The sequence below is a fragment of the Lissotriton helveticus genome, chromosome 11 (genome assembly GCF_964261635.1).
Source record: "Lissotriton helveticus chromosome 11, aLisHel1.1, whole genome shotgun sequence".
In the NCBI taxonomy this organism is placed as follows: domain Eukaryota; kingdom Metazoa; phylum Chordata; class Amphibia; order Caudata; family Salamandridae; genus Lissotriton; species Lissotriton helveticus.
The window spans coordinates 976,556,286-976,573,987 of NC_136072.1; the positions used below are offsets into that span (position 1 = coordinate 976,556,286).

At 44.2% G+C, this 17,702-nt stretch overlaps 1 protein-coding gene across 1 annotated transcript in view; it reads right to left on the reverse strand.

Moving 5' to 3' along the window:
* The window catches only part of MYO18B (myosin XVIIIB), a 1,710,199-nt gene that overhangs the window by 756,534 nt on the left and 935,963 nt on the right, over positions 1-17,702 (reverse strand). The window contains exons 27-28 of the mRNA XM_078665559.1: positions 4,123-4,242; positions 1,322-1,430 (exon numbers count right to left, since the gene is read on the reverse strand). Coding sequence (XP_078521685.1) covers positions 1,322-1,430; positions 4,123-4,242 — 229 coding nt within the window. The remainder of the gene's footprint in view (positions 1-1,321; positions 1,431-4,122; positions 4,243-17,702) is intronic.

The window sequence follows — 17,702 nt, forward strand, 5'->3', positions numbered from 1 at the left end:
GTATGAGAACATGTGGAGTGAAAAGACTAGTCCAAGCTTAGCAGGCCACATATCTCTGACTGCCAGTGTCTAGTGACTGCACCGCGACCCTGCAATAGGTCCCCTAACATGTGATGTTGGTCATGTCACTCCTCATCAAGCTCAAGGTATTCTGAATAGAACTATAATGTGGGAGGGATGTAGCCTCGCCATGGCCAAAGTGTTGGGAGTGGTTCATAGTCATCTAAGGACAAGGACACTCTACCTCATTCCCTTTATTCTGGTACCTGGTTTACCCAATTGATCAGTCAAAGCTATTTGGGTCTACTCTCTTTGTGGACCCTCACTGGCATAATGCCCAACTGTCTACAAGAGTGGTCCAGAATACATGAAAAGAGGAAATGTCTCTAAAAGGTTTGCAGGTCGCAGTTCTGGATCTAGCCCCCTGTGTCCCCACCCCCTAGGGCGACTGAAGGTGTTGACAGTGTATCCTCAGCATCTGTGTCTCCCTCCGGTGTCCACTATAAATAGGACAGCATTACATGCTCTCACAAACAGAGGGGAATAGCTTGAGGCCACGCCAATTCACTAATCAATTCGGGGGCACTACATCCCAACAAAGGTGAGAGAGTACTTGCGTGGGCCCCCTCCAGTGTGTATTGCTTTTGAGACAAGGTCTGTGTCAGTAAAAGGCAGTCTACCATAAAGGAAGCATATGCCCGCTCCTGTGCCCTCTAGGCAGTTCGGGCAGTGCAGTCATTAAATGAGCCCCCCCCCACACCCCACGCCCCACCCCCGCAGGCCTCCATGAGTCTGGTGGAACAGCCCCCTATTTCGCAAGCCGCCCTGCAGCTTCTTCTCACTGGAGCTATGGCGCTCGAGTATGTCTTCTTAGATTCTCAACGTGGCTCTTGCCCAGTCGTTCAAAGTCACCCAACCAGACACATCAAATCATCCTCCTCTGTAGCTTGTATGCAAGCTCCCCTCAGACCCGGATGGCATACAGCTCTGCCTTTGGGCCCAAGCTGGAAAGTCTGAGGTGAGACGTCCACCATATTTGGCTCTATGGTACTTGTCTTTAAACTTCATGATGTTGATTTCTTTAAAAAAAAAAAAAAACCTAGAGCACAGAAGTGCTCAAACACCACAGCAGTGAAAGGGCAAAAGTTCCTGATTTTGTGGATTTTATTTTACATTTCATTTGAAATGTGAAACAAATTCACTATATATAATTATAATATTATGCAGACTATTACAATAAGATCATTCTACATCACAGTGGAAGAACCGGCTTTAGAAACTGACCAGTAAATACAGCCATAGGTGAGACTTTCGAACTGACCTGCTCCAGAGGTACCCATGCCAAGCTCTTGCAGATTAATCTGCTGTTGAGAATCTTCTAGCTGTTTTGTGACCACGTCCAGATTCTTCTGCAATTGTTCGTATTTACTCTAAGCAAAAAAAGATAATAATCACATAGCAACATAGAATATGACAACAATTTAGAAGCTCCCTATATTCCTCTGCAATCAATTTCCCTGACTGTGTCTGAGTTCCTCTAACTTTTTGTAGTGTATCCCTGCCTCTACTTTGCCACTATAATTGATGCATTATATACGAAGGAACCACGTCTTTACTAATGTATTCATTGCTGTTTGTCTTGATCACATGTCTAGGGTGAGCGTGGCTGGGTCCTCATGTGCTGTTTGCATAAAAAACTGAGGGGCTCATTTTTGAAGAGATCACACAAGTTACCTTGCTGCGCTGCACTGCATGAGAAGGAAAGGCCAGGAATGCGCCTTATTTAAGGCAATACAACACATTCCCGTCCTTTCTTCTGTGCTGGAGCCCTTTTGGCAGGATGTATGACAGTACAACGCGATCATTTTGATCGCGCTACTTTACATCGCGTTTTTTACAACGCAAGTCGTTACAACGACTTGCGTTGGAGGGCGCTGGATTGAGGATTAATATGATTTTCTATTCCAACTCCAGCCCACGTAACAGTAGGGAAGGTGTTGGAATAGAAAATCACACTATTCCTTACTCAAGAGCACCATCCAGCGCAAGTCGTAGTAATAAATTGCGTTGTAATGGCTGCGTGGTAAAGGTCGTGCTGTGTGAACACCACGTTGTAAACGATGTTTCCCTTTTGGCACCCTAGCGCCAATGCAGGCACCCATGCACCATGGTGCAAGGGTGCCTGTGTTGCATGCAGGATTGTTTTCCTGCGCTAAAACAATCCTGGGAGGCATTTTCCTCTTTCTATCTGCAGCACGCATAGAACGAAGAAGAAACAAGAAGAAATAGAGATGTTTCTTCTCGTTATGCTTCCTCTAGAAAAGTGTAGGATTTTGTCACATTCACAGGTTTACAAGTTCTTGTAAATCTAGGAATGGGTAAAAAACCATGGGACTTGTGTGCTAACAACCACGCAACACCCATGGAATGCCTTCCTAGTGCAGAGTAATGCAACGCAGCGATTTGTGCTCCGTTGCGTTAATCCAGAGTTCTGAAGCGACTCAGAGCCACTCAAAATGGTTTTGCCTGGCTTAAAAAATCTGCCTTAGAAGTTTGCGTGGTGCAAACACGATGCAAGCCTCTCATGAATATGCCCCTAAGCCTATTGTTCACAGAATCATGAATCAGAAAGGTCCTTACTATCTTTTCTCTCTGATCAAACTCTATCTCCCAAGCAGAGGCCTCAGATCTTCTGGAACTGCTCAGTGGTGATTCCAAAAATACACAGAGAATGTCTGGGAGGCAGCTTCTTTAGCTTTCTGGCTCCCCGACTGTGGAATTCACTCCTGTTGAACCTTAGACTGGAACAATATGAAGTCCTTTTGTTGAAAACAATGAAAACTTGGTTCTTAAGACAATCTTTGGGCTATTAGCCATCCTTAGGACAGCTTCTACCTGGCTCTCAGCTGGACTCCAGCACGGGGACACTCTGAGTTTGAGTAACTAGGTGTTCTACAAATTTGTAACATAACATATTATTTGTTGAGATATTTCCATGCACCATATTACACAGTTTTAGAAAATCACACATGTATTATCGACAGCATGTGTAGAAACATACTGTTCAAGCAGGTCATAGAAGCTTACTGGTGACATCCAGATCAGGGAAGGCTGTGAGGTATAAGGCAATGTCTTCAGCACCTACTGCAGAGATCTGTAGAATAATGCACCTGCACATCTCCAAAAACTGAAATCAGTATCACTTCCCTGTGGAACCATTTGGAAGTCATCCCTATACTATCAAAAGCAGTGTAGTTAGACACTAATGGTAGCTTTTATCTTATTAAAATAGAAAAATATATTTCCAGCCATGTATTTCTTACAGCACCCTTACATCCTCAGGAAATGATATTCAAACCACGATGCATTGAAGTTAATAAGTGAGAACTATATTGACAACAGTTAAGATGAAGGATTGAAGCAAGGGGGTGGATGATGCAAAATCGTCAAATGATGTAAAAATGAGTGACCGAAGGGCAAATAATAACTGATCCAAGAGGGGAGAACAGCAGAGAATGGGTGAGATGTTGGATGGAAAAGTTAAGAGTTAAGAGTCAGATGGATGGTGTAAAGAAGATGAAATAATGACGAAAGAGCCAAAAGATGAAACCCTAGAGTACTGAGAAAGGAACAGAAATAGAGATGTTGATTTAGCTATGAAATTACATATATTCTTGCTTGTTTTTCAGTTGGTAAAATTATATTATGAATTTTTAAATTAATTACAATGTTACAATATTTCACGATTTTAGTTGAATCATTAGAGAAATTGTCATTAATGACTATACAATTCTTTTAATTTGCAAACTCTGGCAGCCACTGAATTGTGTTTCCTCCAAGTAGCGTGTGTATGTCCACTGTTAAACTTAGGTAAATGGCAGGGATACCGTGGGTTAAGAAGCAGCACTTTGTAGATATAGCTACAGCCTGGTACCCTGTTGTGACCCAGAGCGAGGCATAGGGATGTGGTGATGTATCAAATGTGACAGAACGCGAAATGCAATTGCTGACCACTAGCACAATCTAGCCGGCCTGTCACCAGGTCCTAAGTGATGTGAGCCTCGTCACATTCATTGTCCATCACTCACTGCTCACTCAGCATCTCTCACACTAAAAGTTTACCTGCAGCTCCTTTATTTCTCGTGTGGCTCGGAGCCTCTCGCCGCGTTCACCTTCCAACACTTGACATGCCACATCTCCTTTAAAACGCTCATCCGAAAGTTCTGTCATCAGGTCTATGAGCTATAACATTGGAAAATCAATGATAACAAATGTTAGGGAAAGTTAGTTCATCAAGACTTTGATCAACAAAGGTGGAATACCAACATTAACATATGTTATAGAAAGTTCTGTCATCAGTTCTATGATTTATTTTATTTATGCAATTTGTTAAGTACACAATTACCCTTAGGTGTCTCTGCGCTGCCAAGAATGATGTAGATCAGTGAGCTATAGACATTAATAATTGTTACAGAATGGTCTGCCATGAAATCTATGATCTAGACCAGTGGAAAATCTATATAATGAACTGCTACAGAAGGGTCTGGCATCAAATCTATGTTCTAAAAAAGTAATTAACATGTTAACACTTCGAGATACAACTTGCCTCAGAGATTGCGGTAAGTAAAGATCTTGTGGTGATTCCTATCCTATTGTCTTGTAGTTGTGAAAACACTATGTGGCACGTTTGCAAACTATTTGATGGAACAAAAAGAAGAAAACCTTGAAGGGGAGGAGTAAGAGAGGGCAGGAGAGAATGAAGAAATGGAAATCAGGAGAAAGCTGCTAGGGAGGGACAGGGTCATAGCCAAGTGATGATATTTTAGAGGCCCTGGCCCTCAATATTAACTCTGTGAAAGTAGGTTTTATGTAGACGGGTTCTGAACTTTTAAACACAGGTATCGACTAATCTAACTTGCAAATCATGGTTTATACGTACAACTTTTTGTCAGGGCTATATCCTGTGTCCGCTTAATTCCTTCTATTGCTACTAAGCTAGTACTTGTTGCACCCATATTTTCTCACTAGGTATTGGCTCAACTCTGCTATTTGAGTACTCTGAAGTGATTAGTAGGTGATATTTAGAACCATATGACATTTGAACCTGCATATGGCTAGGTTCAAACTGGAATGGCATGGTGAGCAAAAAAACGATGGATTTAGGCCCAGATCTCTGTACTGGGGTGAATGTATGACATGGTTCTGCATTCTGTCCATCAACTGTTGTTTTTGCATTTAGAACCATAAAACACGTTAATATAATGGCATGAAAAGTCACAAAAATTTGATGTTTTTTATTATATTTATTGTTATTAGTACTAAATAGATATAGGATAAATTACCCTCTCCCATACATTATAAGGATTTTGCAACTGACCGAGGAGTTCTGTGACCATATAGAGGAATGAGACTATGCATGTATAAATATAATATATAGAATATTGTGGTAGTTATACTTAAGTCGGAGATTCCATAGGAAGAGTGTTTTTTGTTTTAATAATCACTTTGGCACCATTTTGAAGAATCTTCATGAAATCTTTTGAAAAATGAAAGCTCATCCACCTCATCGATTGCCAGAAAGCTATAGCTTTACTAAGAAAGTCTGCTCTGTGTAATTTGCTGTAAATCATCTATCATTTTCTAAAAAAGAGGGTTAAGAAAATAGAGATATCAGGACTGTTGATCCTGTGGGATTGCACGTAAAATAAAACAGATCGATTTGATTGGTCGCAAAGTCTTTTTTCTGTTGCTCAGTTACCTCACATGGGAACCACCCTCCTGCTGGACCGAACAATGTTACTGGCTGGCCACAGCATTAAAGAAATTATTGAGGACACCATTATAGGACAAGGGGACTCGGTTTCTGTGTGCTGAAAGTCAAGGGTATGTGATGCTAACTGTTCCACTAAAATACCGCCTGGTACATAGCTCCCCCCTTGGTGGTAACGAACTTAAACGGAGGAGCTCTTCTCTTTTAGAAGGACCCTCACTCACCACTAGTTGGTGACATGCTTCATCATCGGGTCCCCGCTAGGGTGACCGAATATCACCCTAGCGTGCTACAACGCCTGATTACAGCGGAGCAGGATGTGGTGAGTGGAACAGTGCCCAAATTAGAAGTGACTATACGTGATGTGCTAGTGCAATTTTAAAAAATGCGTAGGTTGTAACCTTTACAAACATTTTTAATAATGGTCAACCCGCATTAGCTAAAAACAAAGTGAGCGGACTAACCGAGGTTCTGAGTTAAGGAACCTGAGTCCTAAAAATTGGTCGACATGTTTCTGCTGTTTTTAGTGCTTTTTGCTCAGCATTCTTCAGGACCTAATATCTAGTCCTCCGGTGGTGTGCGCGTGCTAAGGCGTACCCTCCCGGGAGGCTCTAAATGTGAAAAGATAATTTATATATAAAATATGTGTGAAAAATCACACATCAGTAACCATGTTCATCTCGTGCCATTTGCAGAAACAATCATAGAAACCTGTGGAGAAAAAGACAGACAATGACACTTAATCGGATCTCAGATTCAGGTCCAATAACATAAAAGGAGCTACATAAGGTGGGGCTCATATGTTTTATATCACACAAGGGACACGCACCATCCTTAATTCACGATGGTGTGTCCTCTAACTCATGTAGAAAAATATAAATTATTTCTAGATTGAGAGACAATATCCCAACATATCCGGCCAACTTTGCCAGTGAATTGCGGGGCAAATCGCATGCCCTTCCTGCGATTAACTTCCGCAGGACTAGCCTCGATGGCAGAAAGCTCTGTCCTAGAGAAAGGACTGGGGTTTATTCCAACACCCCGGCTTGATCGGTTCAAACTCCAATGCGAGTTAAGTCAGTTCTTTAGAAAATTGCGACTAAGGAACTATTTTGAGTCTGTTGGAACGGATCAAGTAGTAGGAATAGAAAGTGACACTGATTTCAAGCTGAAATCCAATTTTCTGCCCCCCCCCCCCACATACAGTCTCACCTGAGATTCTGGCCTTTGAACAGGCAGTGTTTAAGGAAGTGGAACAGATGCAGGAACCAATCCCCTTTAAAAATCTAACTGCAGATGAGTTCAAAGCGATCCAAACCTTGAAGAAAAACGACAAGATCATCATAAAGGGAGCTGATAAGGGGGATGGTATCGTGATCCTCAATAAAGATGACTATGATGCTGATTGCCTACGCCTTTTGAACAATGCCACCAATTATATCCCCCTAATGGTGGACCCGACGGATGACCTGCGAGACGAAATTTGTGAATTGGTCTCAACAGCTGAAAGGGACGGTTACATCACAAAGAAAGAGGCTGACTTCCTGACAACTTCAGAAGGACGGGTACCTTACTTTTACATACTACCTAAAATTCATAAACAAAGGTTACCCCCGCCTGGAAGACCAATTGTATCTGGTCTAGGATCATTGCTTGAACCTCTTTCTAAATATTGTGATTTTTTCTTACGACCCATCATCCAATCCACTAGTACCTATCTGAAGGATACGAAAAGCTTCCTGTCACTACTGAGATCAATCACCTTACCCATCGATCCATGCTTTCTTGTCTCAATGGACATTGAGAGTTTATACACCTGCATTCCGCAGGATGAGACAATCAAGGTTGTGAAAGAGGCCCTGGAGAGAACACCCTGGGAGTACGCTACATCGAAGGTATTTATAACTGAATGTGCCACCCTTGCCCTAAAACGTAATTTTTTCGAACACGATGGCAAGATCTACCTACAAGCAACAGGGACCTCGATGGGCAGTACTTTTGCCCCGTCAGTGGCGGGCCTTTATGTCTTCGACTTTGAGTCCAAATACATATTGAGCGCCCAGAACCCATTTGGCAACAATATCATCTTGTGGCAGCGCTACATAGATGATGTTTTTTTGATTTGGCAAGGCGATGAGGCGGTTTTGTTAAATTGTTTTGCATGGCTCAACAGGTGTGACAATCATCTCAGATTCACTCATGAATACTCCAGAGATGAATTGACTTTTTTGGACATCAAAATCTGCAGGAAGGACAATCGGCTTGAAACCACCACCTTCTACAAGCCCACTGCTAAAAACAATTTGCTGCATTTTACTAGCTACCATCCCAGAGCCCTACGGGAGAACCTCCCGTACGGGCAGTATTTAAGGATACGTCGTAACTGCAGCAACCTCACTGACTTTAAATTGCAAGCCAATGCACTGACCACAAAACTCAAAAACAGAGGATATCCCCAAAGGATAATCAATAAGAGTCACAAGAGGGCTCGCAATCAACAGAGGGACACTTTGTTGGATGACAATCCCCCAAAAGAGAAGGAGGCAATTCCTCTAACATGCGTGACTACCTACAACTCACTATCTAATGCAGTGAGTAAAAGCATCAAGAAGAACTGGAAGATCATAACCAGCAACAAAACTGATTGGAAAAAACCCCTGTTTTCCTACAAAAGAGCAACTAGTCTGAAGGACTCTTTGGTCCACACAAGACCAAGAACCGAAAGGACCAATGATTCTACACCGAGTGTTCTCAATGTATGGGGTTTTCCGCCGGTGAAAGGACATTTTTCGTGTGGTAACTGCAACGTGTGCCACTTGACTTCTAACACCAAATACCTGGATTTGACAGATGGCACACTACATGAGTTAGAGGACACACCATCGTGAATTAAGGATGGTGCGTGTCCCTTGTGTGATATAAAACATATGAGCCCCACCTTATGTAGCTCCTTTTATGTTATTGGACCTGAATCTGAGATCCGATTAAGTGTCATTGTCTGTCTTTTTCTCCACAGGTTTCTATGATTGTTTCTGCAAATGGCACGAGATGAACATGGTTACTGATGTGTGATTTTTCACACATATTTTATATATAAATGATCTTTTCACATTTAGAGCCTCCCGGGAGGGTACGCCTTAGCGCGCGCACACCACCGGAGGACTAGATATTAGGTCCTGAAGAATGCTGAGCAAAAAGCACTAAAAACAGCAGAAACATGTCGACCAATTTTTAGGACTCAGGTTCCTTAACTCAGAACCTCGGTTAGTCCGCTCACTTTGTTTTTAGCTAATGCGGGTTGACCATTATTAAAAATGTTTGTAAAGGTTACAACCTACGCATTTTTTAAAATTGCACTAGCACATCACGTATAGTCACTTCTAATTTGGGCACTGTTCCACTCACCACATCCTGCTCCGCTGTAATCAGGCGTTGTAGCACGCTAGGGTGATATTCGGTCACCCTAGCGGGGACCCGATGATGAAGCATGTCACCAACTAGTGGTGAGTGAGGGTCCTTCTAAAAGAGAAGAGCTCCTCCGTTTAAGTTCGTTACCACCAAGGGGGGAGCTATGTACCAGGCGGTATATTAGTGGAACAGTTAGCATCACATAGACTAAGATTAAGACACAATGCATGAGTGGGTATTGGCTTACCTAACCATTACCACAGAATTATTGGAACCGAGATTGTCCTTCTCCTAGGTTCTTTCCTTACCTTCTTTCACGAAGTCACTCCTTTGTTTTTTTTCATGAATCAGTCCGGGGTCTAGGAGTGTCCACTCATACCCTTTCTCTCTTGTTGCTGATACACAGAAAGTCAAGGGTACCCTTACCCTCTGGACCTTATGGGAGGGTCACAGGTGGACCCCCACTGGGGCCAAATTTAAAGAAAAAATATTTGGACCCATCGGTCCTGCAGGAGATTTTGACAGCTCCTATGAGAGTTCTGAGCAACACAGCATTGCCTTGTGTGGTTCTGTGGGCCTACAGGACTGAATAACATGTTTTTTAAAATAATTTAATCTTGTATGGTGGGGGTCTGTGGGTGGTTGCTAATGGGGGCTTGGCTGACAGCAGGGGTTGACCACCCGCAAGGAGCATGGTGCAGGGCCTGCAGTAAACCCCAACCTTAGGCCATGCTTGGAGGAGGATGTGCTGGCCTTGAGAGTTGGGTGAAGGGTTTAGCCACAGACTAAGGTCTATGGCCAACCCCATGCCATGAAAAGCCATGGGCAGTGTCCTGCAGGGGGGTTGGCTGCAGACGTATACAATCATTAAAAAACATAGAAACTCACAGAAAAACACAATGGTTAAAATGGAGTTATATGTTAGTAAGATTGTTACTTATGTTTCCAAAAAAACTGAGAAATCCACTTAGAAAACCAAAGGAGTTAGAAGTAGATCTTTTAATAATATAAGAAACTACAGTTTTAAAATAAAAAAATACTGACGTTCACTAGTTATATATTGGATCTGGCCCTTTTTGCAGGGTTATCCCCAAACATTTTGCTGCCTTCCTGCTATTTTTCGGACCTTCTTTTTGTTGGCTTTAGGACTCTGTGCACTTTACTACTGCTAACCAGTGCTAACGTTCATATGCTCTGTCCCTAGAATGTAATGATAATTTGTTTCTCCATGATTGACATATTTGATTTATTTAAAAGTACCTAGTACAGTGCACCACGTGTGCCCAAGGCCTGAAAATCAAATGCTACTAGTGGGCCTGTAACACTGATTGTGCTACCCACATGAGTAGCCCTGCAAACATGTCTCAGGCCTGCCATTGCAGAGTCTGTGTGTGCAGTTTTAAAGTACCTTTTTGACCTGACATGTGCACCCACTTGCCAGTCTCAAACCTTCCCTTTCACTACATGTAAGGCCCCCTTAAGGTAGGCTCAAGGTAGCCCTAAGGACAGGCTGCAGTGTATTTAAAAGGCAGAGCATGTACTGTTGTGTTTTACATGTCCTGGTAGTGAAATACTGCTAATTTTGTTTTTCACTACAGCAAGACCTTTCTCTCCCATAGGTTAGCTTTGGAAGTGCCTTCTAACATCTTACAAGTATATCTGCTAATTGGGAGTTGATAGAAATTGGGGTTTGTGTCTCTGGATTCACAATTTAAAAATACATCTCTTAGTGAAGTTGCTTTTTAAGCTGCGGGTCTGAAAATGCCACTTTTAGAAAATTGGCATTTTCATGCTTTAAACATTCTGTGCCTCTGCTTGTCTCTGAATGCACATCTGGATCAGGATGATAGTTGGGCTGTTTGTACATTCACTCTAGACAGTCGCACAAAGGGAGCTGAGGAGTGGCATGCATATCTTAATGGGTCATCACCTGGCTGATGGGTCTTCCCGAGCTAGACTGGTGGGAGGAGTTGACACAGACACCTGAATAGTGCCATGCCCATCCTCAGACAAAGAAGTCTCCACCACCTGTAGTGTGCCTAGAGTCAGGGCAGGGAAAGGTAGGGTCTTGCACATTATAGTTTCCTTTGATGTTTGCCTTCTACAAAGCCTGAAATAGGTGTAAGTACTCGACCTCTGACACCATATACTCAGAACACTTCTGGGTTGAGAACATTCTGCCTGGAAAAAGAGATGGATAGCTGTCAGGAGGGACTGCCACATTGCTGTCTGCTTTGCTGTGTTGACCTAGTACTTGCTGAGTCTGTCTTGGGAGTGAAAGGACTGGACTTTGCTTTCTACATCCTGCTTCCAAGGTTCCCCAAGGGCTTGAGTTGAGCTTGCCTCCTATTAAGTAGTCTCAGGGCCATTAAAGACTTCACCTGTTCTTGCTGACAGCACTTTAACTCTTCTGCTGCGAATCCTGTCTTGCCAAGTGGTGCCAACTCCAGTTCCTGGGCCCTAGGGGTCAAGTGGTTTGTGTTGCAACCCAGGAAAAGAAACGCCCACTCTGTCATCGATGATGCTGCCTGCACTGGAGCTGAGGGCACCGTTTGTGAAGAGCCTGACCCACGGCCCCAAATTGTACCACAGCCCCAGCTGCTGACGACAGCAACTTATCGACTTTGACGTTCTCATCGAGGCCAAATCTTGCACCAATGCCGAGTGCACCACTTGTGAAAAGCACGATGCACAACCCCGACTTGCACCGCAGCCCCAGCCCAGCGGACACCAGTGCTTCTGCATCGACAACGGGGATCTGAAGTCTCACAGCCTGATCTTCGACGTGGCATCAACACTGCTCCACAGTAAGGAACCAAGTTACCGCACCTGCTGCCACAACCTCACCTCCCCTGCAGCAGTAAGGAACCAACGCACCACCTCCCTTCCCCAGCAGTACAGATCCGACGCCTCACCTTCCCTGTAACAGTAAGGATCCGACCCCACACAAGCCTCTGCAAAGCCTCACCTCCCCTGTGTTTTGCATCCTCTTTGTTTTTCCTGACACCTCCAAGGTACTGTACTTTGGTTTGCCCATCTCCGTAACCGGCCCTCGCTTCATCGAGGTCGAACTGTCTTTGTGGAGTTTTCGACCGCTACCAAATAGCCCCAGTTTGAGCTTTTTTCCATTTCTAAAAGCTATACTTGATTTAATCTTTAAAAAGTGATATCTTGATTTGTGTATGTTGGATTTTTGTCATTTTGGTCTTGTGTTACTCAGATAAATATTGGCTCTTTTTTATACTGGTGTGAAGTACTTTTGTGGTGTTTTCACTGTGTTATTGCATGTGTGTGTATACATACTTTACACATTATCTCTGAGATAAGCCTGACTGCTCTTGCCAAGCTACCAAGTGGGTGAGCATGGGTTATTCTGAGGGTGTAGCTTACTCACCCTGACTAGACTGAGGGTCCCTGCATGTACTGTGTGCAAACCTCGGCCAACCAGAGACTACCATTTCCAACATTATACATAACTGACATATGTATAACGTGCACTATGATGCACTGCTACATCACTAATGACAACTGAAATCTATGGAGGTGCAAGCTATACTGATGTCGTTTATGTATGTATAACTGAAACTTTTTGTTCCCCATACGTCTACTGATGACAGGACACTCTTCACCCTCCCATTGCCCTCGTCAGTGCAATAATAAAATACAGCAGCTATATTATAAAACTGTTTAATTCTGTAGCTGACAATTTGGTCTAAAAGGTTACTGAAGGCAAGGAGAAGAGAAAATCAATAAATGCTTAGAAATGATTGTGAGTAATAAAAAAAGGAAATAACTTTGAAAGTCAGCCATAAAAAAATCAAAATCTCCATTAAAGTGAAGCTTTTTACAGAGCTACTTGCCAGTTGAGAGGAAGATGTATTGCCGAGTTCAAAACGTATCTTGGAATGAGAAAAAATGGCGCTTGGCAATATGGCACAAGTTTAAAGGTAGTTAACAGGTCTCACAGTATATGCCAGAAAGATTGAAATTCTAAATCTGGGGCACCTGATTTCATGAGTCCAATTTAAAAAATGCAGAGTGGAAAGTTGAAAAGCTGCTCATCCATGATTTCCTGCGACGTCTGGTGTGATGTTAATCCCCACGAGACACAAATTATGGAGTCTATGCAACAAGTAGAAAATATGTTTGCATAAATGTGAAACAAAAAATATTTTTGTGCATGGGAAATGCTGTTTTATTATGCAGACCCAACCTCCAGCAATGCTCTCTTTGCCAGCCCAGGAATTACATCTTCTATAACCTTTTAAAGGAGTAAACTTATGTATGTTTCCAGTGTGAAAAACTATTTGCAGGTGACATTTGAGAATCCACAATCTTGCAAGTTTGTGGTATTCGCCTGCATTTGCATATGTCCCGAACCAACAGCAATCCCACTCCTTAAGGCGCTGGAAATAGGGGTGAAGGGGTGCTGCAGCACTCCCAAAAGAATAATCATGGAGTTCAGAAGATAAAGGAGCAATCAAGGTTTTTTTTAAACTGTTTTTATTGTTTTATACAGCAAAAGGGCAATAATGGTAGCGTACAAAGAATCATATATTGCAATTCGATGGCGTACAATCAGAATCATAGCATAATGAAGTAAAAACTTTTATTTCTGTATATACTTTCTCGCACGTCTGCACTCTTTCTATCTCGCCCCCCAGCATGTCTTCAATCTTCATCAGAGTTCTCTTCCTCCGATTCCAGTAAAGGTTCACAAATATCTCCCCTATATACATTCCAAGCAGTCCAGATTTTTGTCCATTTTCTAGGGCACTTTCAATTCACATATACTGAACGCTCCGTTATCATCAGTACATCCATATCTCTACACCAAGTCTCCAGAGTGGGTGTAACATCTGCTCCCCATTTCTGCGCAATATTACGTTTTGCCACCATGAGTCCCAGCATCACCCATATCTGACCGTACCTCGTAAGGTCATTTGGTTCCCATATATTAAGCAAGCACCTGCGTGGGTCAGGGAGAAGCGACACCCTCATCGCCTGTGATATTGTGCGCATTACTTGCCGCCAGTATTCCAATATTACTGTGCATTCCCATATTGTGTGTAGGAACGTTCCTTCCTCTCCACACCCTCTAAGGCAATATGGATGTTGTGCTCTGTGTATTTTGTGTAGCATGGTCCTGGTGTAGTATACCCGATGTAGAATCTTAAGTTGCATCAATCGGAACCTTGCAGATATCCCCACTTCCTTGGGAGAGGCCAGGGCTTCTTGCCATTCCGCATCATCCATATCCCCTATGTCTGCCGCCCATTTACCCCGCAGAGCTATTGTTGGTTCTGGCATGGTGTTAATCAGCTTTCTGTATGAAGAAGGTCGTAGCCTGTTACTGCATGTAGTCAGTGAGCAGTCGATCCTCCAACGGGGCCGATTCTGGGATTGTTGTATCTGGCGGTATCGCTGTCAGTAGTGCGTGCCTTATTTGTGTGTATCTGTAGTACTCAGTTGGGCCCAAATCATATTGTACCTGGAGTTGGGTGAATGGTATCACTCTCCCCCTCTCCCACAGGTCTCCTACCATGGAAATACCTATGCTATCCCACCGGTCAAAACCCTTGCTGCGTCTCAACTGTCCTAGTTTTCTGGTGTCCCAGAGTGGAGTGAGTTTAGTGATAACTCCTCTCCATCCTAGTTTAGTTTGTGCTGTGTGCCAAAGTGTGACTGTGTGTTTAGTAGGGCCCTCCAATTTCCGTATTAGTCCTTTGTTATAAAGGGGTGCTAGCATACTGTTAGCACCCAGTTGGTCTCTATCTGCTCTGTATGCCGGGTCATCCTGCGCAGCGTGTATCCACTGGATAATGATTTTTAGGTGCGCAGCCCAATAGTATAATTGAAGGTCAGGGAGTGCTATCCCGCCCTCATACCAACTCTTGTGCAATTTTACACGCGTGGCTACTTGAGCATGCACTTGCTTACAGTACCGGGGTGGGACAGGAAATGGAGTATTATCAAGGGCATATAAGAATCGCGGCAGAGCCATCATTTTGTACAAACCGCTTTACCCAGTAACGTGAGGGGCAGGGATGCCCAGTGATTCACATCTCTTTTCAACCGTTCTAGGGGCGGCGCCAGGTTCTTGGCAAAAAACTCTATCGGGTCGTTCGTGACGTGAATGCCCAAATACTTAAAAGATTCAGTTGTTATTACGAGTGGACAATCGGGCGGCAAGCATGGCAATCCACCCCCTAGGACATACAGGACTGATTTAGACCAGTTTATTAGGTTACCTGACATCCCCCCAAAGACACTGCATATGCGGAGGAGCTCTGGTATGGAGCGCTCCGGGTCCGTTAAGTACACCAATATGTTGTCGGCATAGAGGGAGATACGCTCCTTCCAGCCGTCCCTCTACTGTATTCCCTTCAGCAAGGGGGTCCCTCTGATCATAACTGCCAAGGGTTCTAAAACCAGCGCGAATAGGAGCGGTGATAAGGGGCAGCCCTGCCGTGTTCCCCTTGCCAGTGGTATCTCCTCTGATGTGTGGCCGTTAGCCAGCACCCTAGCCAGAGGCCTCGTGTACAATAACTGTATCCACGCGCAGAATTTGGGGCCAAACCCCAGGCACGGAAGTATCGCAAAGAGATATGTCCATTCGACCATGTCGAAGGCCATTCTTGCGTCTAATGATAGTATCGCCGCCGGGCCTGTCAACGAGGAAGCCTTCGCTAGTACCCCATGGTGGCGTCTGAGATTGAGCGCTGTGTTCCTGTTAGGCATGAAGCCCGATTGGTCAGGGTGTATTAAATGTGGCAGGTGGGGTATTAATCTAGTGGCCAACAATTTAGCGAGAATTTTTGCTTTACCGGACTGAATCGATTTGATCGCTAATTGTAGTTCCTCAACCGTAAGGCTGGCCTCCAGTTCTTGGGAAGCCTCCTGTGTCAGTGCAGGCAGCTCTATATTCCTCACAAATTCTGTTGCCACTCCCTCTGTTATCCCCGATGTCGGTGTGTAAACTTCCTGAAAGTGCTGCGCCAACGTGTTCACTATTTTCTCTGGATCTGTCGAGAGATGTCCGTCAGGCTGCCTTATCTCTCTTATTCCCCTGCTGTCTGTCCCTCTCTTGTCTAGCCACGCCAGTAGTTTGCCTGTTTTGTCTCCTATGTCATATATTTTGTGTCATGTCGTGACTAAGTGAGCATCCGCCTTCTCCAGCAGGTATATTTTGTATTGTTGTTGTCTAAGATTTAGGGTATGTACCGTGTCTGGTGTGGGGTTTGTTGCGTGCTCTGTGTCAGCCATTTGTAATGCTATTTCCAATGCTAAGAGTTCTTTCTCTTTATCTCGCTTATGGCCCGTGATAGAAGCTATGGCCTGCCCCCTTAAGACTGTCTTATATGCCTCCCAGACAATAGAGGGTGAGGAGACTGATCCTGCATTTTCGGCAAAATAATGTTTTGTGATCGCCCGTAGGTTCCTCTTTATTTGGGGAACCTGGGTATATAGGGTATAATCGTCGGTGGGACTTTTTTTGGAAGGAGAAGAGCAATATTACCGGGGAATGATCGGATATTCCCCTGGGTTTGATATCTACCTCCACTACATTTTGCAAGCCTGTATTGAACATCATATAGCAGTCGATCCTTGATAGACTATTATGTACTGCAGAGTGAAATGTGTATTGACGTGTTGTGGGGTGGAGGTGTCTCCAAACGTCCGTCAGGCCCATTGCTTCTGTGAATCCCCGGGAGCGCGAAGTGCCAGTTGGTGTTATTCGGGGCGGATATCTGTCCTCAGAGGCATCCATCGTGGCATTAAAGTCCCCTCCCATAATGAGATCACCTTCAGGCAGGGCCAACAGGAAATCGCTCAACGCCGGGAGTGCAACTGCGTGGAGTGCCGGAGGGATATACACTGAGACCACATTAAGGAGTCTGCCCTCCCACTGACCCTGCAGTGCTGCAAAACATCCCTGATTATCTATTTTAGTCTGGAGCACTATAAAGGGAGAGTTCTTTTTCATTAGGATGCCTGTCCCCCTGGAACCAGAAGAGAACTCCGAGTGTACTACCATCTTGTAACCCCACCTATCTAGCGCTTTACATGCCGTCCCAGTGAGGTGTGTCTCCTGTAATAATGCCAGAGTGGGGCCGTGTCCCTTCAGGGCCTGCAGTACCAGTCCCCTCTTTATCTTATCACCTAGTCCTTGGACATTCCATGTAACTAGTTTTAAAGTTGTTACCTGTGTCACCTGGGCAGGGATGTGTGTTCTGTCAGATTGTGGACCATTCGCCATGTGGACTATATGCGCAAGCGCGGGAGTGCCATCTATTCGCCATCTGCGTGAGTCTTTTCACCTCTCGATTCTCTATCTCACCATCAACGCCCCTGTAGATTAAAACCAAACTAAACCAATTCCCAGCAGCTCCTCCCTTGACACCTCCCCCCCTCCCTGCCTCCCTGCTTAACGGACTTTGAACCGCCCGCCTCCCCAACTCAGCAGAGTGCTTATTTCCCATCCCAACCACAGTACTTGCTTGACCGGGGTAAAGAGTCCAAG